The sequence below is a fragment of the Theobroma cacao genome, chromosome 1 (genome assembly GCF_053813885.1).
Source record: "Theobroma cacao isolate CCN51 chromosome 1, ASM5381388v1, whole genome shotgun sequence".
NCBI classification, from domain to species: domain Eukaryota; kingdom Viridiplantae; phylum Streptophyta; class Magnoliopsida; order Malvales; family Malvaceae; genus Theobroma; species Theobroma cacao.
In genome coordinates this window covers 42,248,261-42,272,202 of record NC_142639.1, presented here as the reverse complement: position 1 = coordinate 42,272,202, position 23,942 = coordinate 42,248,261, and the positions used below count along the sequence as shown (strand labels likewise).

The following is a 23,942-nucleotide window of genomic DNA, read 5'->3' as shown; positions in this document are numbered from 1 at the left end:
AACAATAATACTATACTTGTAGGGCTTTTATAACTTTATTTTGTCGTGTAGACTTGATAATTTTATACACGACATGTTAATATAACACTAAAAGACACGGATTAAACATGTTTTAGGTTTAGTCGTAACGTGTTTTGTGTCTAATTGTATTTGACACGTTAAGACACGAAAATTTTCGTGTATTAACGTGTTAGACACGACAAACACGTTTAAAACACGTTTATTTAATTATGTTATCGTGTTTAAACGTATATACATGACACGTTTATTAACCTATTAAAAATTAATAGTTAAAGATTATTTTAATCTTATATAAATAATTTTAAATAATTATTTTTATAAGTTTTTTTAATTTTATAAATGTAAAAATATAATTATTACGATTGTAAATTATAAATGATTTTTTATATCATTAGTATTTGAAAGTTAAATGTTAATGATGTATTTTATCATATTATATGATAACGAATTTTACATATATTATTTATATTAAATTTTATTATATTTGATCTTATTATTATTTTTGTTTTGTTATAATTATTTTTATAATTATAGATTTTAAATTTAAATAAAAAATTATATTTAATTGTAAATATTTTTATTTAATCGTGTTATTAATAGTGTCATGTCGTATATTGATACATTTAATAAACATGTTAATTGTGTCGTGTTATAAGTTTATTAAATATATACGTATACATATTTTAAATTTAAAATATGAATATTAAACGTGTCGTATTCGTATTTAATCTTAACGTGTTTCGTATCTAATCGTATATGACACGTTTATGATACAAAAATATGAATTACCAGATCTATTGTCGTGCTACAATACTTTGTTAGGATAAATCTTGTTACAACACTAATCTTCAAATGATATTTTGATCAATAATCAACCCCATGAAATTTTGATATAAAAAATACACAAAACGGCAACCTAAAATATATGACTCGTGTAGTTAGTTAATTAATAAAAGGTAGACAGTGAATCCAACCAGTAACAGTATAACAAAACTATTACGTACTGACAGAGTAGCTGGTAAATAGTTGTACTAGGTAGTTCATACGCTAGTGTTTGTGTTTTTTTTCAGTTGCTCTGGCTTGCAGTTGCCTTGGCTCCTTTTCTCTACCAATCAGTTAAAATTAACTTGAATCTTCACGCGCTCTCTCTCCTCAGTCCTCGTCACTCCCTTCACCTTCTTCGTTAAGTAATATCGAATATGGCATGGAGCGTGAAGAGCGTGTCGTAGGCGAGAGTGAGTGTGGTGAGATTGAAGTCAGACCGTTACCATCCTTGTTTCTCCACCTCTGATCTCTTCGACTAACTGAGGAAGCAAAGCGACCACTTCTTGATTCTCTTTCTCTGCCTCTCTGATCTCTGTAAGGCCAGAGACAGAGCAAACATAAAAGGAAACAAAAAGAAGGAAACTTACTTTTAGTTTTAATTTCCATTGCCACAAACACACTCCGTTCCTTTCTCTGCAATGGCAGTCAATACCTTTTCTAACCTCTCCACGCCCTCCTTCTTCCTCCAAAGACCCTCTTACTCCCACCACCGCCACCAGAGCTTCGCCATCACCACCACCAACAGTTGCAGCTGCCTCTTCACTCCCTCTCTTGCATTGACTGTCTCCATCGCCCGCAATAAATTCCACCCCGCCATAGTTTTTTCCTCGGGAAATGGCGGCGGTTTTTCTGGCGGAACTGGGGGCGGCCGTAGTGGAAGCGGGGGAGGAGGAGGAGGAGGAGGACATGGCGATCGTGGTGATCGAGACAGGTCACGCAATCGATCCGAAGCAATTCTAGCTCTCGCAGAGGTATAAAATTAACTACGTAGTTTCTTGATGTATATATGGATGATTTTTACGTGCGAATTGTGGTGTATGTATACAGGAGGGGAGGACGTTTGAGAGTTTGCCCAAGGACATAACGGCGGCAATCGAGGCCGGGAAGGTACCGGGATCAATTGTTTCTAGGTACTTTGAGTTGGAGAAGTCTCCTATTTTCCGGTGGTTGCTGAACTTTGGAGGGTTTAAGGAGCGGTTGCTTGCCGATGATTTGTTCTTGACTAAGGTTGCCATCGAGTGCGGCGTTGGGATTTTCACCAAGGTTAGTCTAACATTGCCACAGTTTGCAGCAATGGAATTCTTCTTTTTTCCCTGAATCATTGCTCTCAGGGCCCAAGATTCTTAGCCAAACTATTGATTATTCTGAATAGGCCATTTCTTTTTCTGGAAATTTACATCTGAATTTTTATTCTGTTCTCTTCGAATTCCTTTTCTGGATTGGTGATAGAACAATTAGAAGTTCCTCTTCTTGGGTTGGAGCTGGAACCAACTTCGAATATTTGATTGAATGAGTAACTTAGCTCACTGTCATACCTCTATCCGGCTTTTTCCCTTCTTTTTCAGTCTGCAGCAGAGTTGGAACGGCGCAGAGAAAGGATTGTGAAGGAGCTCGATTTTGTTTTTGCTGACGTGGTATGCCTGCATGAAAATTATCTCCACCTTATCTTAGTTGCTGATCAGATTCAACGGAAGGTTGATACCTGATTAATTCCATAAACATTTTTTTTTTGATAAATGCTCTGTTTTAGGTAATGGCCCTGATTGCAGATTTCATGCTCGTGTGGCTTCCTGCTCCAACTGTTTCTCTCCGACCACCTTTAGCTCTCAGCTCCGGAGCTATTTCTACGTTCTTCTATAATTGTCCTGACAATGCTTTCCAGGTCATTGGCTTTATTGGTCTAACCAGTTTTATCTGTAAAAACCACATATTACCCTTCAACTTACTTTCAGAATCCTGAACGCAGGTGGCTTTGGCAGGAACCTCTTATTCTTTTTTACAGAGAGTAGGTGCAATAGCGGTATGTCACAAACACTTATTGTAGACCAACTCGAGTAAATTTCATTAATTTCTTCATGTTTTAAACCTTACAAGCACATAATCTTCCACGCAGAGGAACGGGGCCAAACTCTTCGCTGTTGGAACCGCTGCATCTCTGGTTAGTTACTACCTAACAGATATGCAAGAGTTTCTATTCTTATTTTCGGTCATGTGCTTTATGGTCCATCCTGATGTGTTACAGAAGTCTTTTCTGATGAATGTTTGAAGCTAAATCAAGTGATTTTGTGATTCATGGGTAGAATTAGGTATCTGTTGCTTAATAAATGTACTGTCAATCCCCATTTTGGCTTCCATGCCGCTGACAACAGACTTCTTCAGGTTGGTGTGGGAGTTACAAATCTGTTGATTAATGCAAGAAAGGTGTTTGATAAATCTTTTGCTGGTGAATCAGAGGACGTGCCTATATTATCAACCAGTGTTGCCTATGGTGTGTACATGGCAGTATCTAGCAACCTAAGGTAATCAACAGCTATAATCTATGCATGTTTGCTTCTACATGACGGTGGTCAGGTGTTGCATTACTACATGACAGTGAGCTGTAATGCTTTGATGTCTCAGTCTGCAAAAATGGTTGAAATTCGTAGATTATGATGATAAAGGGTGTACTTTTTTTGTTAAACAGGTACCAAGTTCTTGCCGGAGTTATTGAACAACGAATCCTGGAGCCTTTACTACACCAACACAAGATAATCTTGAGTGCGATCTGCTTTGCTGTCCGAACTGGAAACACATTCTTGGGATCTTTGATGTAAGATTTCCAAACCCATTCCCTAACTCCTGTACATAATCTACTTGCTTTTGATACTGAAATCTTTAAGAATTGTTTGCAATCTCTGACACAGGTGGGTAGATTATGCACGGTGGACTGGTGTTCAGAAGACAAGGGAGTGAATGGAAAGTTGCAGTAGCGGTTCTTGGCAGCCAATTTAACTTTATTTTGAGTCGATTGACTTTTTTTTTACTTGGAATTACAGAGGATGAGAGTCTGTCATTGGAGTGTCTCCAATTTTCATTTCCAATGATCGATTCACTGCCAAAAGGTTATTCCCAACAGAAGGTTGGAATAAGAACCATTGCCATTTCCCATAGTACCACGTCTTCAATGTTTCTCTTTTACTTTCCTTTGAACGCAAATGTCAGACTTTCTGGCAAGGAATTTGTGAGATGGTGAAGAGAAAATACCTGCCTGATGTAGGATTGAAGCACCCTATCTGTTTCTTTTGAAGCTTTTGACGTGCCATTCTCTCACTTAATTAGACAACACCTTCTGCTCTATTCATTTTCAACCAAAGTCGACATTACATGGAAAAGAGAACATAAACTTAGGAGTAACGACATGGGTAATGATCTAGTACTACAGTTAGAAAAAACACCAATCAGAATAAACGAAGTGGTTAACAACATGAGTTACGAGAGCAAATTGGAGGATCAGTGTGCTATTTTTCTAATGAATTTACAATGCATAACCCGAACATCAGGTAATTCCAGAGATATATCCTGCTGCAGGTAAGCTCTGCTACGATTCTTGTTACTTTTTCCTGGTTTGAAGAACAAGTTAGTGAATCTTTCTCATTGGGTTGTTACGCTCTTCGCAAGATTCCGAGGTTGGTCAACATTGTGACCCCGCAGAACAGTAAGGTGATATGCCAACAACTGCATCCAAAAGGATAACAAAAAAGCGTGTTAACTGAGATAATCCAACAATAACAATCAACATAATAACAAGCTGACAAATAAGAAGGGGGGTGAAGTTCAATTGGCTGTTAACAGGGAGGAGGGTTTTGAAGAGAAGGCGGAGAGAGGAGTTGGACCTGGTAATAGGAAGCTATGAATATGAGTAAATTTAAATAAACATTTTCTTCCACATCTTCCTTTTTCCCGGTTTACCTAGGAAAGTAGTAGACAAATGAATTTGTCTAAAGCAATAAGTAATAAGCCTAGAAAGAACATAGGATGAGTAGGCTCCTGTTTATGTGAATTATCCATCAGCAGCAAACTGGTTCATCCAGGCCCTGATGGACACATACTAAAGGCTATCTAGTCAAATACCCCTTCTCAGAGGCACATCTTATGGAGAATCACTATTCTCTAACCGTGGATGTGTATTGTAGAAATCAAAGATCAGCAGAGCCACAGTTTGTAAATTGAGAAAATTATTTGTATCAATACCTGCAAAGGAATAATATTAACCACAGGTTGAAGACAATCTTCAACCTGAGGAACTTCAATCACTCGACAAGATTCACCAGGACATACAGATGCTGCATCTCCTTTAGAACACATCACTATAAGGCGGCCTTTGCGGGCATGAAGTTGCTGGATAACTGACTGCTGCTTACTGTCAACAAGTTAGAGATGTTAGCATCAAAGAAAAACTTCCTTACTGTATGACTTCTTCAAAGCAGAATATTAACCAACCTGAAGCATGCATCACGTGTAGCAATAACAATAATTGGGAGATTTTCATCAACTAGAGCCAAAGGACCATGTTTCATTTCACCTGCAAGTATTCCCTCACTGTGCATAAGAGACACCTCTTTTACTTTTAATGCGCCCTCTAATGCTGTTGCAAAATTATATCCTCTTCCAAATACAAGAAGTGACTGCTCAGCAATCAATAATTTAGCCAGATCCTTCATTTCCTGGTCAAGCTTGAGTGCCTCTCTAACTTTATCTGCAAAAATGTGAGGTAAAAGCTTGAAAGTTATTCTAAACCTTCCTAAAAGTGGTCCTCTGCAATAAATTTAGCATCCAGTAATCTGTTAAAGAGGAAGAAAGATAAAACATACTTGGCAAATCAAATAGACCATCTATAATAGCCTCTCGTCTGGCTTGACTAGATATTGCATCATCTCCAATAGCCAGAGCTAGCATTGCCATCACAACAATTTGACTTGTGTATGCCTAAACATGATGGTGAGAATATTATGAACCCATAACACACAATAAATCAAACTAACATGTACAAAGGTGAAACTTACCTTCGTACTTGCCACCCCTATCTCACAGCCAGCATTTATGTGAATTCCACAATGTGTGTTCCTGGCTATTGCACTACCAACAGTATTTGTTATGCCAACACATAGTGCGCCATTTTCAAGGGCATACTCTAATGCAAGTAGAGTATCTGCAGTTTCACCAGATTGACTAACAAAAACTGCAGTGTCTTCTCTATAAATTGGACCCTGCCGATCCACCAGATCACTAGCAATCTCCATAGTAACAGGAACACCTACAATTATCACAGACAATAAAGAAGAAATCAATTAGCAAAACAAACTCAAAGATTCTCAAAGGAGCATCAGAAATCAGAGTAAGTACCAGAGAGTTCTTCAATAATAGGTCTTGCAGCTAAAGCAGCATTATAGCTTGTACCACATCCAATAAAAACAATACGTCTGCTCCGCCTAATAGTTTTTATGTGATCTTTCAGTCCACCTAAAAGCACAGTCTTGGCTTTGCAAGAACCTCCACGAATAAGTCTTCCCCGCATTGTGGTTGTAAGAGATTCTGGTTGTTCATGTATTTCTTTCTGCATATAATGGTCATATTTTCCTTTGTTGATTTGCTCAACCTCCATCTCAAGAAAAGATAATGCACGTTGCACTGATGATGGTCTAGAAAGTGCACTGCCATGTTTTCCTTTGTCATTCTCAAATTTAAGAATAGAGACACCTCCATCCTGAAGAATTTATTAGTGTTAGTAATTACACTTCAATGTTAAAACTTTGTAGGTCACTCTTAGTGCCATGCCAAACAGTTTACTTAAAGTCATGTTGGCAAAGGTACCTTAAGGTGAACTACTTCACCATCTTCAATCACCAGAACCTTTTTTGTGTGTTCAACTACAGCACTAGCATCACTGGATAGAAAAAGTTCTTTTGGACGCCCATTTTCTGAAATGAACTTAAGATCAAGAAATGAAGCTCCACTGCTTGTGTCTTCACTTAATTCCTGAACATATTTCATTAACCAAAACAAAGGTCAACCAAATAAAACATTAACAATCAAAAAGACAAAAGACACTGTACAAATTACAATATACATAACTAAAAATCTAAGATTCTCAAACTTTTTAAAATGAAAAATGTTAAAGCTAGTCCATGATTTTCAGAAACTTCAAAAGAAAAGGGTTTTAGTAACAACACCAAATCTAACTCATTCCAGAAAAGAAAAGACGTTCACCAAATCAATCTGAAAAATATTAGTAATCAACTCGAAGAGAAGATAAAACTACAAGCACGTAGGCAACACTGTAATTTATGTTTTTCAGATAACTTACTTTGACACCTAAAAGCAATGGACTACCACGTTTACAAGCAATCAACTCGTTTGGATAGTGACGACTTTTGAATATAAGGGCATAGGCTCCTTCAAGATGCCTCATAACTTCAAGCACAACTTGACTGAATGTGACAGTCTGGTCACCTGCAGGATAATCAGTAAAACACCACTTCAAACTAAATCGACTAATATTGACCTTCTTAAGCTTATTGGAAATAAAAAGAAGCAAAGTTGATCAACATTGATTAAAAGAACATTATTCTTTTTTCCATCCAAACAATGTTTGAAGATTTTAATTCACACTGTTATGCTATAAGTAACAACAGAATAGATCAGATATTTGTCTGACAAGAAGAATGAGGTTATTTAGAGCTAACGACATATATTAAGAAAAAGCACCAGAGCCAAGGACTAAGATTGCCTCAATGACTTGGACCCTGTCCCTCAAGTTCTAACCTTACCAGTCGGTAAACTCAAACATTTAACCCCTGCTTGCCTGCCTTTGTTAAAAGAGAGTACCCTCAAGCTATTGCATCATTAACAGGCATATATGCAGTTATTTAGCAGAAACAATGTAATTTCAAACAAGTGGCAATTCGAAAACCTCATCTCCATCTTGCACATGTTGCATTTACCTTCTTCATTTGCCTTGTCAAAAACATATTTTGCAAGCTTTGGAATCACTTCTGTGTCAGTGTCAGATTCAAAGTTGAAACCATGCCGGATCAGTGTTTCCTTCAACACCTAAAAAAGTAAACAACCGAGTGATTGCTTAAGCATGTGCCTAATTATCAATGTAGATGCAAGAAAAACGGAATGTGCCCAATTAGCATGACCAATTATACTAGAAATGCACATTAAGCAGCAACATAGCTTCAAAGGTCATAAGCAAACCTCATAGTTTGTAATGATGCCATTGTGAACAACCAAGAACTCATTTCCAGCACCAGATGTCTGAGGATGGCTGTTTTTTGGAGATGGCTCTCCATGAGTTGCCCACCGGGTGTGTGCTAGTCCAGCATGAACAGAAAAAGGTTCCTCCAAATTCAGCTCTGTTGACGCGACATCTGAAATACCAACATCACCATTTCAAAATTCATTTTCCTTATTTTATTGTCATTTAAATGGCATTTTCCCTAAGTTATAAAGAAAATAATTTAATACACCGTCAGCCAAGTCAAGCAGAAATTGAGAAAATTCAAGTCCTCCAACTATCGGAAAACAAAACAGAAAAAAGATCAAACTTTGTCTTCGTTTCTCGCTCATTTCGTTTTCTTTTTGGCCATTTTCTCTAAAGCCAAACGCTACAGCACAATTATTTTATCTAAAAATTGGCACAATCGTTGCAAGTCAAGTCTTTTAAAACAAAGAAAGCGACTTCCCAAAGCACAGTTTCTCAAAAAGTAAAACAATTTTCACTTCATTTTTCATTTCATCCTCAGTACCCGAATTGAAGCCAAAGAAAAACGAAATTACCTTTGTAGACGGATTTAACGAGTGATTCTATGTTGCCTTCTTGGCGAAAGACGAGAGGAGGAGGGGCAGAATCGGCAAACTGTCCGTTCGGATCCGCAGATAGGAACGATGGAGACGAAGAATCGATGGAAATCCCGGCGGAGTCATAGCCTCTGTACTCCAACCGCCTCAAGCCATTGAAGAGGATCTCCAGAATGAAGCGTCTGTCACGCGTGACGTTGTAGTTCAGGTAAGCGAAGGTCCCGCACATTGTTCGTCGAATTCTGATTGGCTCAGTCTAGACGCTGTGGAAAACCGGAGGACCGATGCATAAGCGAGGAGGAGAGGGAGTTTTCTCTTTTTTGACTTTTTGATTTGGTATTTGATTTTCAAACAAACACAAAGTACGGGTCAGTTCGGTTTGGTCGACAGTTTTGACGCGCCATGCTTTGAAGGCCATTTTTGTCTTTTCAGGTTCCGTAATTGTCGTTGACGCGGAAGTCTGCTATTGGAAAGAAGTTTGCCTACATGGCGAAATTACAAAGAAGGCTACTTTGGTCTTTTTCTTGTCTCCTTTCCTCACGTGGGATAAAAGAAAGTTTATTCTTTTTTTTAATATTTATTATATATTGTAACAAATAAAAAAAGAAAAAAATTGATACTTTTTGTTATAATAAGGTACAAATACTAAGATTTAAATATTAAATACTCTTGAACTATTGCATTTTATATAGAAAAATCTTTATTATATTAAAAAAATTATTATAGCTTGAATTATAATCTCATTAATTTTTAATTTCAATAAAAATTAATAACAATCAATCGTTAAACTAATTAATCATATCAATTATTATATCATCATGTCAAATATTTTAGCAATCATCACGTCATCATGTATTTACAATATCAATTATGATATAATTAATAATATTAATTGTCATGTGATCCGGTCAATTACGTTATCAATTATTATATAATAATGTCAATTAACACCCAAATATATATAATATATTTTCATTTAAAGTCAAAAGGAAAAAACAAAAAATAGATAATGGAAAAGGCCCACAAGGCCTTAAGGGAGAAAAACATGGAAGAAACGAGTTCATGGCTGTAGCTTAGGCCCAGCCTATGTATAATTGGTCTGGACCTGTGGACTCTTTGTAACCCGTTAATCCAATGCCTGAACCGCCAAACGGTTAGTGGGCGGTAACGCGCCGCTTAAAGTAGAAAGCGGCAAAAACCCTAGCAACCTTCTTGCAGAGAGAGAGAAAGATGACGCAGAAAGGAAATCTGTTCAAAGGGCAAAAGAAGCAGAAAACAATCCCTCCCAATCGCCATGGAAAGCTTCCTCACGTTCGCAAAGGTTTCTCCTTTTAACTTTATAATACTTATACGCGAATGTATTGGTTCCACGTCTTTTCATTCATTTTTCAAATTTCGATTCCTTTGCAGGTAAGAGAGTCGTCAAGCCATCGAAGATGACGAAAGATATGGACGCTGATCGAGTAATTCTCAATCTCTTTAATCTTTTTCTTTGCTCTTTCTTTGAAAATTTTGCTAAACTTTGTTGTCTTTTTACCATACTTGGGCTTCTGTGCTTCTTCGCTTTGTCATGGGCTGTTTGATGAAATTTAATTGAAAATTCAATGAATAGTTGCATATTGGGTCATTTGTTTATTCGTCGAGAGCTAAATTTTTCAGCTTTTGGATTTAGTTGCTCTGAAGGATTGTTGACATTGGGTGAATGAGTTCACAACCATTATTAGTATTCTTTAACCCTTTTTTCTCTTATTAATGGGTTCTTGTAACTGGCAACTTGTGTAAATAAATGATTTAATGGCACTTGAAACTGACAAAGCTGCGTTTTAAGGGTTCCTTAACTGATGTGCAGCGTGCATTCTCAGACTGGATTTTTGTATTTAAAAGGAAATAACTATGAACTTTGAGTCTTTTTAGCTTGCATCTTTCATTTGTTCACAGCTTTTTGGTTATCATGGGAGGAAAACAGAGGGGGACCGCTGGTGTGTTTGTGTGTGTGTAAGAAAGAGAGATATAGATAGAGGACAGAAGGTTAATGTTCGTTTGAATTCCATGTTAAGTGATTTTCTGTCATTAACTTCCTTTGTTGTCTTATACAGTAATTGTGTTGTTTTGGTACCAAATCAACTGCTGTATCTATCTCGTTCTCACAACAAAAAAATCTGCCATCTACATGCATGCTTGTTTTATATGATTGGAGTGATGGAGCGTGTATCTGTTGGTTAAAGGGTAAAAATGGGAGTGGAAGATTTCTGTGTTTTTAATATGGGTGCGGCTGCAGCCTGTATGCCCCTCTGCTTTAACTTGCTTGAGTGAAACTGAATTTATTGAGAGTCATGTTCTCAGTGGTGATTTAGGGAACTGGTTTTGAGCATACCTGTTGAGATGGATGTTCAGTGTTAATCTTGAGATACACTGAACTCAGCCCAAATGGAAAATGAGCTGGAGTTAGTTATGAGGATTCCCTGCGTTAGTTGAAGATTTTAGAATTAAACATTAGGTGGGAGTCATTTTAGCTATCTTTTTCAACTAAAGACAGGCATCGACATCATAATCATTGCCCCATGAACTACAACCAGAATTATATTTGCTATTCTTCCCAGCAAAATACTCTTTTTTGACATTGTCTCTGTGAGACTATTGCTGACATGAGCTTTCTCTTACTGGACCAGGAGCTGACCAAGTTCATAAACCAGTGCAATGAGATAAAAGCTGCCACCATTGCTAACAAGGATGGTGGCCAACTAAATATTGTCAAGCTACCCCCAGAATCTGCCAGTGATGTGAAGGAATAGTGATGATAATCTGTCAAGAACTTTCTAACCCCAGAAGCTTCTTGCATGGATAGGAAGAGATGCTTTGTCAAGAAAACTTAAATCCGGCTTGTCGCTTTTGTTTGAAGATCATTTGTGTTGTGAAATACAGTCTTGTTTTCATAGTCATATTATTTATTTTTTTCCCTCACATGTGTAATTCCTTAGTGTGATGCTTCTGGCTTCTACTTGTTTGAAGAGCAAGCGCTCTGGGTTTTGAACTCAAAAAGCTTGTTCATATTACCAAATTAAACCTTTGCTAATTGCAGCAGTTTTGATGAATTCCTTGCCACTTTGTCTAATATATTACCGACATTAGAAAATTGTCTGATCTTAGCAAAAAACAAAGAAAAAAAGCTTGGGTAAGTAGGGCCTCTATCCCTCGAGTCCTCTGACCTTGAGGATGGCCCTGCTTTTCGACAATAATAATTGATGATAAATCCATGACAGGACACGTAAGACAGGTTGAGGTGGATCCGAGTCATCCAATCTTCAACAAAATCCCAATCCACTGTTGTCAACGTCGCCTAAGGCAAGGATTAGGTAAAAGGAGAGCCAACTTTCTGGCACGTGACCGAGTTTCGTTTGTTTCTTTTCATGATGAAATGCCCATTTCTTAACTCCAACAAAAAGTTACATATGCACATCATCAGCTAATAACTGGCATCTAGCAGCAGTGTCTGATCAGATCAGCTCATGTTAATGGAGTTGAGCAGTGAAGGATCCGGCAAATCCAAAACGATGGAATGAAGAAAAACCATGAGTTTTGGGGATTGCTTGACCACTTTTCATACGTTAAAAGGGTTTACACAACACAGCTTGACTCGAACTCCAATGACGTCTGCATGTCAGCATTGTCTGGGACCCCATGGCAACGTGCTGTGGAGCCTGCCTGTCTCTTCATCTCTGTACTCTTTAATATTTGATTAATTTCATGATTAACTCTAAATCAGAAACGCTTATTAATTCTTCATGTAGCTATCTTCGAAGCTTCTCTTTCTCTGAATCAGAATTTGAAAGAAGAGGAAAGCAACAGTTACCCTTTCAAGTACTTACCCTACTGGAAAAAGGGTTTTCTTTGTTTCTCGTCATTTCTTTGTTTGCAACTTATGTTTTGCTAATGGATTTTGTATAAGTATTTACTTTTGCATTTTAAGTATACATGAGGAAAGAACAATTCAATGTCAATCAACCTATCCGCGGTGCCGCTTTTCATGGATCATTTATTGCTGGGATTCCTGGATGTTGATTGCCAAAAAATTTGCCCATGGTCGACAATCATCATTACTTTGGATCATTTAGGACTAGCATCATGAATAATTTTCGCTGCCTATACTATCCATCAAAAAGCAAACCAACCCAAATCCCTCCAACAATGTGACTGACTGTGAAAAACAAATAATGGGGACTGGTTTCCTGGTTTGCAGCAAAAGTAGTTGAAGCTTTAGTTCCCAGTTTTTCATATGCTACATAAATCGAATTAATTGACTCAATCGAAAGTAACTTTTGTCATTGACTGTAGGAGAAAAATGAATATCTGACGACACAACCATCCTGTGAAAACCTTTTGCTAACCCACCAATGGTATGAGATTGTTGTGCCTTACACGACCTGTAAACTACGGATAATATACCCTTCAAATCTTCAACTTTATCTTGTATTTTTCCAATGCCAAATGCCTATAGTTATATTGTGACAAGGTAGTACTTGTCCCTTGTCAGTTCTTTCTCCTGTGTCACGTCTTTCCATCTCCATAGTTTTCCTTTGCATGAGAAAGACTCTTTTTTTATTTGGCCTTCTTTTTTACTCCTTTACATCTCCAATGGCAGTAGTAACGTCCGGTGCTTGACACGCGCTGTCATAGAGCGTCGGCGGTTATCAAACAAAACAGGGTCCTACTTCTTTTGAAGCATGTGGTAATAACAACAATGGCAGCAGCATTCTGAAAAGCCTTCTGTTTTTTAACAGTCAAATGAGCCAATCACGTTTACCATCACCTAGCATCACAAATATTACAATATACTAATACTGGTATCATACAGAATCCAACAACATTTGACAACAACCCTTCTCCTCCTCCTCCTCCGCCGCGGCCACCGCGACCGGAATTTGAGGTCATTACCACCGGCATGGGTGCTACCGAACATGTAACATCTTGACCCTTAGACAATTAATTTTTGTTTTTCTTTTTTTTTTTTGCTTTTTTTGTTTTCTTCTATTGGTAGGGGGGCGGGGGGTTGGGTTCTTTTTGTTTTCTTGTTTTTGTTGATAAGTTTGAAGTTTCGAGGATTTCTGCGGTGGTTTTGTTGCAGGTGGTAGAAGGAGAGAGTGAAGAACAAAGGAGAGAAGAGAGGGAGAATGATACGAAGAAAGAAGAGGAAGAAGAAAGAGAAGAGGAGGGTGAGGAGGAGGAGAGAGAAGGAGAGGAAGAGAAAATAGACTTGGAGAAAGGACAAGCGGGAGCTGTTATTGAAGAGATGGCGTTGGAGAGAATTGAGGATCAAAGAGACCATTTTAATGTGTCAATGATGCAGAGATTGAACCCGACAAACCCTTTGAGGATTGTCATAAATGGTGGCACTAGAGTTGCTACTCCTTCTCCTTCTCAGTCTTCTCGTTTTCAGCCTCCGCCTCCTGCTCCTCCTCGTTCACAGCCTCGTTCTACACCAACCCCACAAGTAAGTCCTTGGAAAGAATCGAACTTTGACCTGTTTCATTTCTCCTTCCCTTCTAGTCTTTGCTTTTCTAAGGAAGTTCCTTAATTTGAAGCCTAGAAGTATTCTTTTCATCTGATTTTTCAGGGAAAACGATTTACAAATAGAGGAATTTCTGTAATAAAATTTTAAGTTAAAGCCTATGCCAGCTGCCAACCAGTCTTTAGAATCAACTTTATGTTATGAAATTTTGTCGAGTTTGATAATTGATGAGAAAGAAAGTTTTGTTCCTCCCCTGCAGTAAGAGTTTTCTTAAATTTCTGCAGGAAATTCCAGTTATTAACTTTCAATTTTCTTGGTTTTTTCCTTCTTGTGACCAGCAATCAATAACAACACTGAATTCAAGAAGATACACCAACAAAATATCTCTGTTCTTGTTCGTGGTGCACATGTTTGTGGCTGTTGCACTTGTCTGCTTTCTTATATTCAAGGGAATTCAAGGGTTAATAGAAGCATCAAATCCTGCAAAAAGAAACGAAGAGAGAGTTCTTAAATTCTTGTTGCCGCAAGTTGAAGCTGCGTCTCTTCTGAGCATCACGCTTGCGTTTGCTTGGCAAAAAGCTCTGCGAGAATGGCCTCAAATCATGGTTTACGTCATCCTATGGGGCAGTTTCTTCATGTCTTTATCAGCAGGAATCCTTCTGATTTGCTTCCAAAAGCCTGCCACTGATGGTGTTGGAGTTTGCTTCATCGCCTTTGCAATCGGTAATGGTTTGTATGCTTGTTGGGTCTCTCAGCGAATCGGTTTCTGTTTCAAGATTCTGCTTAAATCCCTGGAACCAGTTTCCAAATTCCCTGATCTAAACCAACCTGCCTATTGGATGCTTGGGTCTGGATTCTTGTGGATGTCTCTATGGATTTTGGCTGTGGTTGGAGCTTTGAACTTCTACTACCCACCATTGATTATAATTGCTTTGGGCTTAAGCTTGGCTTGGACAACAGAAGTTATGAGGAATGTTGTTAACATAACAATTAGCCGAGTGATTGCCCTCTATTATCTGAGAGGAATGCAGTCCAACACTCAGTTTTGCTTCCAAAGAGCCCTGACTCGTAATCTTGGAAGTGCTTGTCTTGGATCCTTGTTCGTGCCAACAATTGAAACCTTGAGGATTATTGCCAGAGGTTTGAATTTGCTTGAGGGAGAAGATGAATTCATGTTTTCCTGTGCACATTGCTGTCTCAATGTTATGGAGTCAATCTTCAGATATGGAAATGGCTGGGCATACGTACAGGTATTATTCAATGGTTCTCGATTGTTCAGATGGAATTTTCAACCATAAAGAGCAATTCCCAGTCAAATGCGCACGCTCTGCTACTATTTTTCTTACCCCTTTTAGCTTATCTTTTACTTTTTCAGAACTAAACTCAACAACTCCCTTATTTTATTGTGGAAATCCTTCCTGATTTTGAATCACTTCTAGTTCAATCAACATCTGAACGCTGATTCTGCTTCGTGGTCCATGAACAAGGGCTAAATCAAACTAAACTTTCAACTTTTCTTCTTTGTTGTTGCAGATAGCTGCCTATGGCAAAGGTTTTGTTAGAGCATCGCAAGATACATGGGAGCTTTTCCAAAGGGAGGAAATGGTACCCATAGTAGATTCCGACATGACCAGTGCAATCTGCTTCCTTACAGGAGTTTGCAGTGGCTCGATTTGTGTCATTGTCGTGGCTGCCTGGACTGCTAAAGTCCACCAACCCTTCACAGCCACCATCTCCTTCCTGGCTTTCTTTGTTGGATACCTCATGGTAACCCATCCCATCCCATACCTCCCTTATTTTATTACTCTTTTTTTAATGAAGAAATCTTGATTTCCTGACCAACTTGGATATATTCTTTTAGTCCTAATGACTCAGCTCCATGACTAAAAAACAAATTTGATTATGCAGACAAGGATCGCTATGGCATTGCCGCATGCCTGCGTGAGCTGTTACTACGTTTGCTATGCGGAAAATCCTGAGAACCGATTGTTCGACAAAACAATCAAAGATCGTATCAACCTGATCAAGACCGGTCGGGATATTGTCGTTCCGACACCGCGTGTACCCCGTCGATTTACCAGATAGCCGGTGGTCAGTTCTAACAGAAACCAGAGTGGGGGGGAAAATCCAGGGCCACGGTTCCGAATTTTGGCCAGGCATGGGTCAGGTCATCCACCAGGACTTTAGACGTGGCCAATTTGCCTCCAGGTAAATTTATCCACAACTGCTGACGATGACGAGGCGTTTGAATGTGAAAGGTTTAACCCATTATTGGATGTTTTTCCTTTGTGGAAGGAAAGTGGAGAGCCCACCGAGATTCCAATCAACAAGGCTACACTGACCGCCCACATTTTGCTCATGTTTCCTTTGTATTATATTGGATATTTGCAAATACTTTTAGGATATTCCACCCTAAAAAAACAAAGAAAAGTGGTAGTACCATTATTTCTTTATGACTTGACACCCACCATTATTTAATTGAACTGTACTAATTCCTTACTTCCCTCATGTAATTTTACACGTAATCAAGTAAAGCAGAGATGCGTTAGAGGTACAGCCTCCACCCTATCTTGTTAATCATTTCATACGAGTTAGGTACACAGAATGGCCTCGAACGTGAAACGAAAGGAATATCTTGGATGTGGCAGGAAGAGTCACGATTATGCGCTGCATCAATCAAAAGGAAACGACATGGAAATTGCATATGGGTAAAGAAAAGGAAGTTCGAGGTTATCAAACTGGAAAAACAAGTAGATTCAATGTCAATTTTGTAGGGTTAGGACCTATGACAGATTAACAATCAAGTTTTGGCTCTTTCTATTTTGTTCTTCTCCCTTTTCACTTTCAAGTTTTCAACATAACTCTTTTGAAAGAGCCAACAAAGACCTTAAGCAGACATTACTAGAATTTCATCGATGCTTTGCGTGCAAAAGGCTAATTTGCTTACCATATCCCACTCATAGGACAAGGGGCTCCTGTAATTTCTGGAAAAGGGTGTCTGCGGGTCTGACAGGAGAGAAACAATATTCAACATAAATCACCTTTGCAGTAAAATCTACCTTAGTAACAGCAAAAGAAATGGAAAAAGCCACACTTTTTTATAAGCATAAAGCACTATTTACTGCCACAGAGTAGTTTACAATTGTCAAATAATTCGAACTCCTCTCCAGAGGCTGAAGAATGTTCGATCGACAGCCACCAACTTTGGCATAACACAAACTTTTAAGTATCGATTATTCCATCTATGACAATAACTACTTCTACAATGTTCCTCTCTAATAGAGTAAATTAGGAACCAATAATTTGAACTTTAGCCTTTGTTATATCCATTTCTATGTCGTGCAACAACTTACTGTAACCAATTTTCTCTTTTTGGTTCTATTTTGTAAGAACCCACCCTCCATCCCCATTACCCTCTTCCTTCTTTTCCCTAAAAAGAAGCAAAACAACAGGCCAACGGAACAGAAACTCTAATTTCAATATTCAAGAAGGTATAAGAACCAGCCATACCATAACATCAACAGAATTAACAGATTGCCAAATACTTAATATCACTATGCCCCCAAACAACAACTGCCCACCCTCATACAGTACTAATATCACAGAGTGGAATGATGATACCCACTTATATGGAGAAACATTTAATATCTTGCACAAGTAAGGGATAACATTAAAGAGAATCTGGTAGAAAAAGGATCCGAACATCGATTACAAAGGGAGTAGAGGAAGCAGAAACAAGCCAGAGAGAGATATACATACCAACAAAGCAACATAAATGCAGAAATGAAACAGAAAGAGCCATTCTATTGTTTTAAACACAAAGTTGAAACACCAAAAGAAAACATTTGACCAAAATTGGTAAAAAAAGGTCATTGTAAAAGACACAGACAGTACATACACCGTTACATTAGCAGGAGCATGCTAAACAATATGTAGGGAAGCCAACATAATTTTGAAATACTCAGTCAGATTATTACTTTCCATAAACAAACTAAAAATATCATGGGCCACCAATAATAATCTAAAGAACATAAGCCAACGCCACACGTAATTCTCCGAATACTTGGTTTACCTCCCATACTCATGCTGCTTTTGAATCAGATTTTGTGCTAGCTTTTGACTCTGATTTTGAGTCCCCTCTTGTTTGAGTCACTTCTGTGCTTCTAGCCTCACCCGAACAACATCCACCACCATGATGATGGTGGTGGTGGTGGTGATGATGCCCGTGATGATGACTCTGCTTCCCCTTCAACTGCTTCCGCATGTCATATGCATCCTCCCCATCTGCATAATACTTGGCTTCCACATCATGAATCTTATAGCCCAATGTCTCAGTATACAGATTAAACGCTGCCCTATTACTCTTCCTCACATGCAACGAGACATACTCTGCTCCAAACACCTGCATTCACTTTGTCTATTAATAACTAGAAATGTAAATATTTTTCGCTTACTTTCTGATTACTTTTGCAGTTCAAGAATTGCCAAAATAATTACTAAACAAATGTAGCACTAATTCTCTGGCCAAAAACAAAAAGGTATCACTAATTCTAACATAAGCATTATGTCTATAAAAAGATTAAATTTTTAACTTTTACTTCTCCAAAAATATTGCTTGCTTTCTTTATGTATCCAAAATGAGTTTGTTCTTCCAAAATGCAATAAAAGCAACAACCAGACACCATCTAATTTACGAATAAATAAGTATCTAATAAGCAATAACATCAGTAAAATGAATAGAAATCAATGGATTGGCATAAAAAAAGCCTAAAAAACCGAAATAATGATGAAGATAAGAGGTAAGAAGACCTGTTCCATGGCGGCTTGGGCGGCGTTCATGAGCTTAGTGGCGAGGCCAAGCTTGCGGTGGGTGCGGAGGACGGCCAGAGAGGTGATATGGCCATGGCACTCGTTGCTTTCTTCTTCCATCTTGGCAAGGACGTAGCCGACGATGCGGCCGTTGTAGTCCTCCGCCACGTAAAGCAACTGAGGCCAAGAGAGGATATGGTACAAATAGTACTTCATCTGGTAATTCTCGGGAAGGCATAGCAGGTTGCAAGCTTGCATAGCCAGCAGGTCGTCTATGGTTGCCTTGCGTATGCACACCATCGTTTCTTCTGCTGGATTCTCTTCTCCTAATTCAGGAAATTAGGGTTTTTGAGATTTCTCCTGCGGGTGCGATCCTGAGAAGAGAGCGATTTTGATCACTTTGGTCGGATGAACCGAGTAGACTTGTTTCGATGGTTAAGTGCTTCAGCATGGTCTTGGGCTTTGTTTTTCAAGCCGTAGCCCGATGTTACAGAGAGATGAGTGGCCCAAATCCTTTTGTATTTTAGCACGAGGAAATGGTTTTCTCGTATTTTCATGACTTTGTCCATCATGTAAGATTTAAATTGATTTGTTTACATATGTTTAGAATTCTAATTTGTTTAATTAATTATGTAATATTTTTGTTTATCCAGAAAAACTTGATTTAAATACAAAACACGACACGATCATAACATGTTAATGCAAATTGATAGGTCGAGGCGAGCTGAACATTCTAATAGAGATCAAAATAACCATCTAAATAGCAGTATAAACAACTAATATGATAATACAATTATGGTCAATGAGAATAACCATCTAAATAACTTGTTACACATTGAACTTCCACATCCTAATGTAATTGATATTATGTGCAGTGACAACCTTTTTCATCCCAACAGCCAAGCATGTGATGGGCGGTCGAGCAGTTCTAGGGATCTTGTCGATTCGGGCATCTTCGGAGAGCCTAATTCCTTTCTTTTCTTTGATGAAAACATTTGTATTTTTAGAGGAATCCATTGGCCTGTCATCACCGATGATGCAACTTGAAAGAACTCCAGTGTTCTGATCTAAAACACGAAGCACACCATCTATTCCACCAACAGCTAAAGTTGATGTATCGTTCTGCAAATGTTGCATAGAATACAGAACATTTGGACTTATTCTTGTCTCCCATAAAGATTTCATGGTCCTGCAGTAATAAAGAGCAAGGTGACTCAATCAATATCATTTATCGTAGTCTCCGTGACTAAACCTACCGTTACAATTGCCAATTGCCATGAGATTGATAGATCCTGTCTAACCCTTTCTTCCTTACGTTTATAGAACTACAGTTTTGTTACTTCTTTCAAAAAAAGAGAAAAAAAAGAGGAGAATATCAAGACAAAAATGGATCTTATCGACTCCTTAGTTCTCGCACACACCATTCACAGAATACCCAGTCACCAGTCACCGGTTTCATTTCTAGTCAGAAACCAAGTTAATCAGCAGATAGGTTGCAAAATACATCACAATGAAAAAGTTAGGCATCATATTGAGGCAAAAATAGGCAAGGACAGCAGATATCAAAACCTAAACTTTTATAACCACAATGATGTACCCGTACTCCTTTACATGATTCAAGCACTACCAGTCACTTGATGCTGGCATCCTGTCTCACAATTTATTAAGGGTGAGTTCCACGGAAAGTTATTTGTTGCTCATCTTGCATGCGGGGTTCATTTATAATTGATAACTTATTAATTTTGGGCAGGACTGAAATCATTTTCAACTTAAAAGTTGAAAATAAAATAAAAATGGCTCTACATTTTTTTAACTGATTAGTGTGAACTTATAAAAAATGAATTTATGATTCAAGTGATATACCTAAGGTCCCAACAATGTGTATATCCAATTGTTGTCCCAGCAAACACTAAAAGAGAAGAAGGGTTGAAACACAGGGTCCTTATGCCTGTCAGAATAAGAAGAAATTAGATTCATGTTTCAGATGCAAAATACCTAAAAGAAACTAAAGTGGCATTTAATGCAGTGATGTGCATAAGTGTTTAATCATACAACCTCCCGAATTGGTTGACCTTAGTGTAGCTACCCGCTGATCGGATGAGAGGTTGGATATTGAGACACTACCCAGAGAGCTTCCACTGAGAATCAAATGGTCATCACTCAGAGATAAGCATGTTACAGGCCCAGCATGCATCCTGCAGTGAGGATATTAATAAGCAGCATTACACTGAGTCCTTCCAATATGTGTATAAGAAATCACCAGAATATGATCAACCTTCTTTCCACTAAACAGCCAAGTGTTTACTTAAGTGCATCTACGAGTCAAAATCCATTTCATGTATTAATTTACATAACTGAACATTTAATTTCCATAATTTGGGGCACTGTTCAAAGTCCAAGAAAAGATTCATGCAAGCATTATTCTCAAAAACTTGTGTAAGACAAAGGGTATTCAATATGATAATGGTCTTTACAGACACTTCTGCGAAATGAGTTTAATTACCAAGATAATTTAGTAATGAAGATCAAGGCCCAAGTTCAAATAAAAATTTCTTAACAGGCAGTGGGGTATTTAACTACTTTGCTTAACAGAAATTATCGCTCAAGAGTGATGAGCAAGAAACATCTTCGCACTATATGAAAAAGATAGCAGAGATCAAGTAAAATAATGATCCACAATGTCCTACAGAAATTTCATTATTGGAAGAGAAGAGTGAAACATATAACATTCAGCAAGTGCAGCGCATACTTAATAATTCGAGAACATGTCCTACTATACATGTCAAATGCCCGAACAGTTCCATCCTCACATCCAATGACAGCCTCTGGATCTGTGTACCTGTTGAAGAAAGCTGTTTAGTTGCATTTAACAAACGAAAGTCCTTTATTAAAAAAAGAGCATAACATTTCCCATTAACCAAAAAAATTTTACAATGTCATGTCATATATACTAGGCAACTCACACATCTCTTTAATTAGAAGAATATACTACAACCTAGGACAACTCCAGAATATAATATTTAGCAAAGCCAATAACTGATTGACATTCCTTGATACCGAACCAATTAATGTGGTTTAGGAGTAAAGTTTGAAATTGTTTTCTTTTCTAGATAAATTTACCACCATTGCAGACAAGAATATTCTCGCCAGACAATTATGTCAATCAACATTCATACCGCATGCATAAACCTTTTGAGAATGTGCCTTCACATGAGGGAAATATACTTCTTTTCCCATTGCGTCTCCATATGCCTACACGAGTACCAAGCAAACCAACAATCTGGAAGAAAAAGAACAGAAATTATTCAGAAGAACTTATTTGATCAAATCATCCGAAAAATTTCCACATAAACACAATGATTACATTCTTAATAAGAGCATTTTATGTTTAAGGCCACTTGTGAACTAATCTGGTAGACATGGTTGGGGAAAAAATAGAGGTCAGGGAAGAGAGATGGAGGAGAATAAGAGAGTGGGGGAGAGATTAACCAGCTAATGATAAGAGGAGGATGAAGTTACCTTGGTCTCGTCGAAATCAAAGTCAACTACAGGGGCACTATCAGGGATGTAATATTCTCCCACACAATTGTAGCCGCTCAATGACCAAAGACGCATAACCTGGTATAGTTTCCATGAAAAACATTAGTAGATTGAAGGGGCAAAGAAAAACCCTTCCAGATAAAAGAAGGATAAGTTTAGTACAAAAATAAAGCCATCAATATTATCTTTGTACTTCAGGTACCGATTCATGAATAATTTGGACCTGCAATTGACTTTTATTGACCTCAAGCAAATGGTAAAGAATTGGAATGAGTTTAAACAAATCTCTCAAACCAGATTCACCAAGTAGGAAGGAAAGTAAAAAAAAATTTGCCATTTTGAGAACCATACTCTTCCTATATGTCCAATACAACCATATTCTAACTATAAATATCCTACAGACTGCAACCCTCAATGTGTATTTGCCTAATGACAAGCATGGGGAACAATTTTTTCCCTTTGTGGTTGTTTTCAAATATGACTGAAATGAATACCATAAGATTGGCTTATACATGCATACATATGAAACTGCTGTGACCAATGCCTTCTCTTTTGATGCATAAACCGGGGAAGCAGGCATGATTAAATTGAAAGGAAGACCTAAAATTGCCATAACAGGTTTATGCGGCATAACCATACCTTGTCACCAACACCAGTGAGAAGTAAGCCCATCTTCATCCGGCACTGATCAACCCTAACAAAAAACAAGGTTAGAAATGTCTGAGGCCTTGGTTTCCAGCATCTTTTGTAATAAAAATCGAAAATTTAAGAGTAAATTGGAGTTTAAAACGCCCTGCATTTCAACAAGAAGAGCACCAAAGCTTTACCCGACAGAATGAGCTTTCCACTGATGAATATCAATACGACCTCGTCGTAAAGATAAGCTATGATGCTTCATGGCTGCTTCTTCTAGGCCTAATTGCCATGACTGCCGTGAAGAATTAGACTCAGTAGAAATATTGTCCATGGAATCTCGCCGCAGCTTGAAATACAACGCTTGCAATAACTCGGATTTTTTAACAACTGCATTCCTTAATTATAAAAAAAAAAAGAAAGAAGAAATTAAAAAATAATTCCTGGAAAAAAAAGAAAATTTGAGAAAGAGTACCAGGATTTGCAGACGGCGGTGCAGCGAGCGAGGTCGAAGACGTTCAGGAAGGAGAAGATGATACACAGGATATCGTGGTCCAGCCTCTCCATTCTTGTTCCACCGCTCACGCCGCTTCTCTTCCTCCTCGCCGACGAACCGGCCGACGGGCTGGGTCCCATGTTTTTCCCCCGCTAAGGCGGTAAACGGTAAGGCAGAGAGAAAAGAGAGGGATTGTGTTAAAAAGAAGAAAAAGAAAAACTGCGAGATGATAACGACAATGTCAAAACGCAGCGTTTAAGTAAGCGTACG

The 23,942-nt window shown here is 38.1% G+C and overlaps 6 protein-coding genes across 7 annotated transcripts; 3 read left to right on the top strand and 3 right to left on the bottom strand.

Annotated features, from left to right (window-relative positions):
* Window positions 1–1,341: 1,341 nt before the first annotated feature.
* On the top strand, window positions 1,342–3,995 carry LOC18614588 (protein RETICULATA-RELATED 4, chloroplastic-like). Its single transcript, XM_007052408.3, has 9 exons — window positions 1,342–1,817; window positions 1,894–2,109; window positions 2,412–2,480; window positions 2,597–2,728; window positions 2,813–2,866; window positions 2,960–3,004; window positions 3,226–3,365; window positions 3,530–3,655; window positions 3,750–3,995. Exons 1-9 carry the CDS (start codon window positions 1,485–1,487, stop codon window positions 3,796–3,798), a joined length of 1,164 nt encoding a protein of 387 aa, XP_007052470.2. The 5' UTR covers window positions 1,342–1,484; the 3' UTR covers window positions 3,799–3,995.
* A 165-nt stretch (window positions 3,996–4,160) lies between these two features.
* On the bottom strand, window positions 4,161–9,052 carry LOC18614587 (glutamine--fructose-6-phosphate aminotransferase [isomerizing] 1-like). Its single transcript, XM_007052406.3, has 11 exons — window positions 8,668–9,052; window positions 8,086–8,258; window positions 7,827–7,935; window positions 7,190–7,335; window positions 6,697–6,861; window positions 6,229–6,589; window positions 5,889–6,139; window positions 5,697–5,811; window positions 5,326–5,581; window positions 5,077–5,245; window positions 4,161–4,560 (listed from the first exon to the last, which is right to left on the bottom strand). The coding sequence occupies exons 1-11, from the start codon at window positions 8,915–8,917 to the stop codon at window positions 4,477–4,479; spliced, it is 2,079 nt and encodes a 692-aa protein (XP_007052468.1). The 5' UTR covers window positions 8,918–9,052; the 3' UTR covers window positions 4,161–4,476.
* Window positions 9,053–9,818: 766 nt separating this feature from the next.
* On the top strand, window positions 9,819–11,780 carry LOC18614586 (2,3-bisphosphoglycerate-dependent phosphoglycerate mutase). Its single transcript, XM_007052405.3, has 3 exons — window positions 9,819–10,009; window positions 10,099–10,151; window positions 11,358–11,780. Exons 1-3 carry the CDS (start codon window positions 9,919–9,921, stop codon window positions 11,478–11,480), a joined length of 267 nt encoding a protein of 88 aa, XP_007052467.2. The 5' UTR covers window positions 9,819–9,918; the 3' UTR covers window positions 11,481–11,780.
* A 1,666-nt stretch (window positions 11,781–13,446) lies between these two features.
* Window positions 13,447–16,750, top strand: LOC18614585 (Plasma-membrane choline transporter family protein). Its single transcript, XM_018113894.2, has 5 exons — window positions 13,447–13,645; window positions 13,811–14,176; window positions 14,533–15,444; window positions 15,728–15,961; window positions 16,103–16,750. Exons 1-5 carry the CDS (start codon window positions 13,628–13,630, stop codon window positions 16,277–16,279), a joined length of 1,707 nt encoding a protein of 568 aa, XP_017969383.1. The 5' UTR covers window positions 13,447–13,627; the 3' UTR covers window positions 16,280–16,750.
* Window positions 16,751–17,876: 1,126 nt separating this feature from the next.
* On the bottom strand, window positions 17,877–19,433 carry LOC18614584 (Acyl-CoA N-acyltransferases (NAT) superfamily protein). The gene is made up of 2 exons (XM_018115239.2): window positions 19,004–19,433; window positions 17,877–18,596 (listed from the first exon to the last, which is right to left on the bottom strand). Exons 1-2 carry the CDS (start codon window positions 19,301–19,303, stop codon window positions 18,276–18,278), a joined length of 621 nt encoding a protein of 206 aa, XP_017970728.1. The 5' UTR covers window positions 19,304–19,433; the 3' UTR covers window positions 17,877–18,275.
* A 295-nt stretch (window positions 19,434–19,728) lies between these two features.
* Window positions 19,729–23,882, bottom strand: LOC18614583 (F-box family protein with WD40/YVTN repeat doamin). Of its 2 annotated transcripts, none has more exons than XM_007052399.3 (9): window positions 23,652–23,882; window positions 23,371–23,574; window positions 23,183–23,237; window positions 22,523–22,621; window positions 22,180–22,283; window positions 21,753–21,842; window positions 21,059–21,198; window positions 20,867–20,951; window positions 19,729–20,192 (listed from the first exon to the last, which is right to left on the bottom strand). In XM_007052399.3, the coding sequence occupies exons 1-9, from the start codon at window positions 23,810–23,812 to the stop codon at window positions 19,832–19,834; spliced, it is 1,299 nt and encodes a 432-aa protein (XP_007052461.2). In that variant the 5' UTR covers window positions 23,813–23,882; the 3' UTR covers window positions 19,729–19,831. The 2 variants fall into 2 exon arrangements, with proteins under 2 accessions (XP_007052461.2, XP_017977173.1); XM_018121684.2 differs by having other exon boundaries at window positions 23,371–23,566; window positions 23,652–23,789.
* Window positions 23,883–23,942: the final 60 nt, after the last annotated feature.

Coding starts and splice junctions, on each gene's coding strand:
- LOC18614588 (XM_007052408.3), top strand. CDS start 1,485: ATGGCAGTCAATACCTTTTCTAACCTCTCCACGCCCTCCTTCTTCCTC. Junction 2,729..2,812: donor GTCCTGACAATGCTTTCCAG/GTCATTGGCTTT, acceptor TCCTGAACGCAG/GTGGCTTTGGCAGGAACCTC. Junction 3,656..3,749: donor ACATTCTTGGGATCTTTGAT/GTAAGATTTCCA, acceptor TCTCTGACACAG/GTGGGTAGATTATGCACGGT.
- LOC18614587 (XM_007052406.3), bottom strand. CDS start 8,917: ATGTGCGGGACCTTCGCTTACCTGAACTACAACGTCACGCGTGACAGA. Junction 8,259..8,667: donor CGTTAAATCCGTCTACAAAG/GTAATTTCGTTT, acceptor TTGGTATTTCAG/ATGTCGCGTCAACAGAGCTG. Junction 5,812..5,888: donor TAGGGGTGGCAAGTACGAAG/GTAAGTTTCACC, acceptor CATCATGTTTAG/GCATACACAAGTCAAATTGT.
- LOC18614586 (XM_007052405.3), top strand. CDS start 9,919: ATGACGCAGAAAGGAAATCTGTTCAAAGGGCAAAAGAAGCAGAAAACA. Junction 10,010..10,098: donor GCTTCCTCACGTTCGCAAAG/GTTTCTCCTTTT, acceptor ATTCCTTTGCAG/GTAAGAGAGTCGTCAAGCCA. Junction 10,152..11,357: donor AAGATATGGACGCTGATCGA/GTAATTCTCAAT, acceptor TTACTGGACCAG/GAGCTGACCAAGTTCATAAA.
- LOC18614585 (XM_018113894.2), top strand. Junction 14,177..14,532: donor GTTCTACACCAACCCCACAA/GTAAGTCCTTGG, acceptor TCTTGTGACCAG/CAATCAATAACAACACTGAA. Junction 15,445..15,727: donor ATGGCTGGGCATACGTACAG/GTATTATTCAAT, acceptor TTGTTGTTGCAG/ATAGCTGCCTATGGCAAAGG.
- LOC18614584 (XM_018115239.2), bottom strand. CDS start 19,303: ATGGTGTGCATACGCAAGGCAACCATAGACGACCTGCTGGCTATGCAA. Junction 18,597..19,003: donor CCCAAGCCGCCATGGAACAG/GTCTTCTTACCT, acceptor AAGTGAATGCAG/GTGTTTGGAGCAGAGTATGT.
- LOC18614583 (XM_007052399.3), bottom strand. CDS start 23,812: ATGGGACCCAGCCCGTCGGCCGGTTCGTCGGCGAGGAGGAAGAGAAGC. Junction 23,575..23,651: donor ACCGCCGTCTGCAAATCCTG/GTACTCTTTCTC, acceptor TTTATAATTAAG/GAATGCAGTTGTTAAAAAAT. Junction 23,238..23,370: donor TGGAAAGCTCATTCTGTCGG/GTAAAGCTTTGG, acceptor GTTTTTTGTTAG/GGTTGATCAGTGCCGGATGA.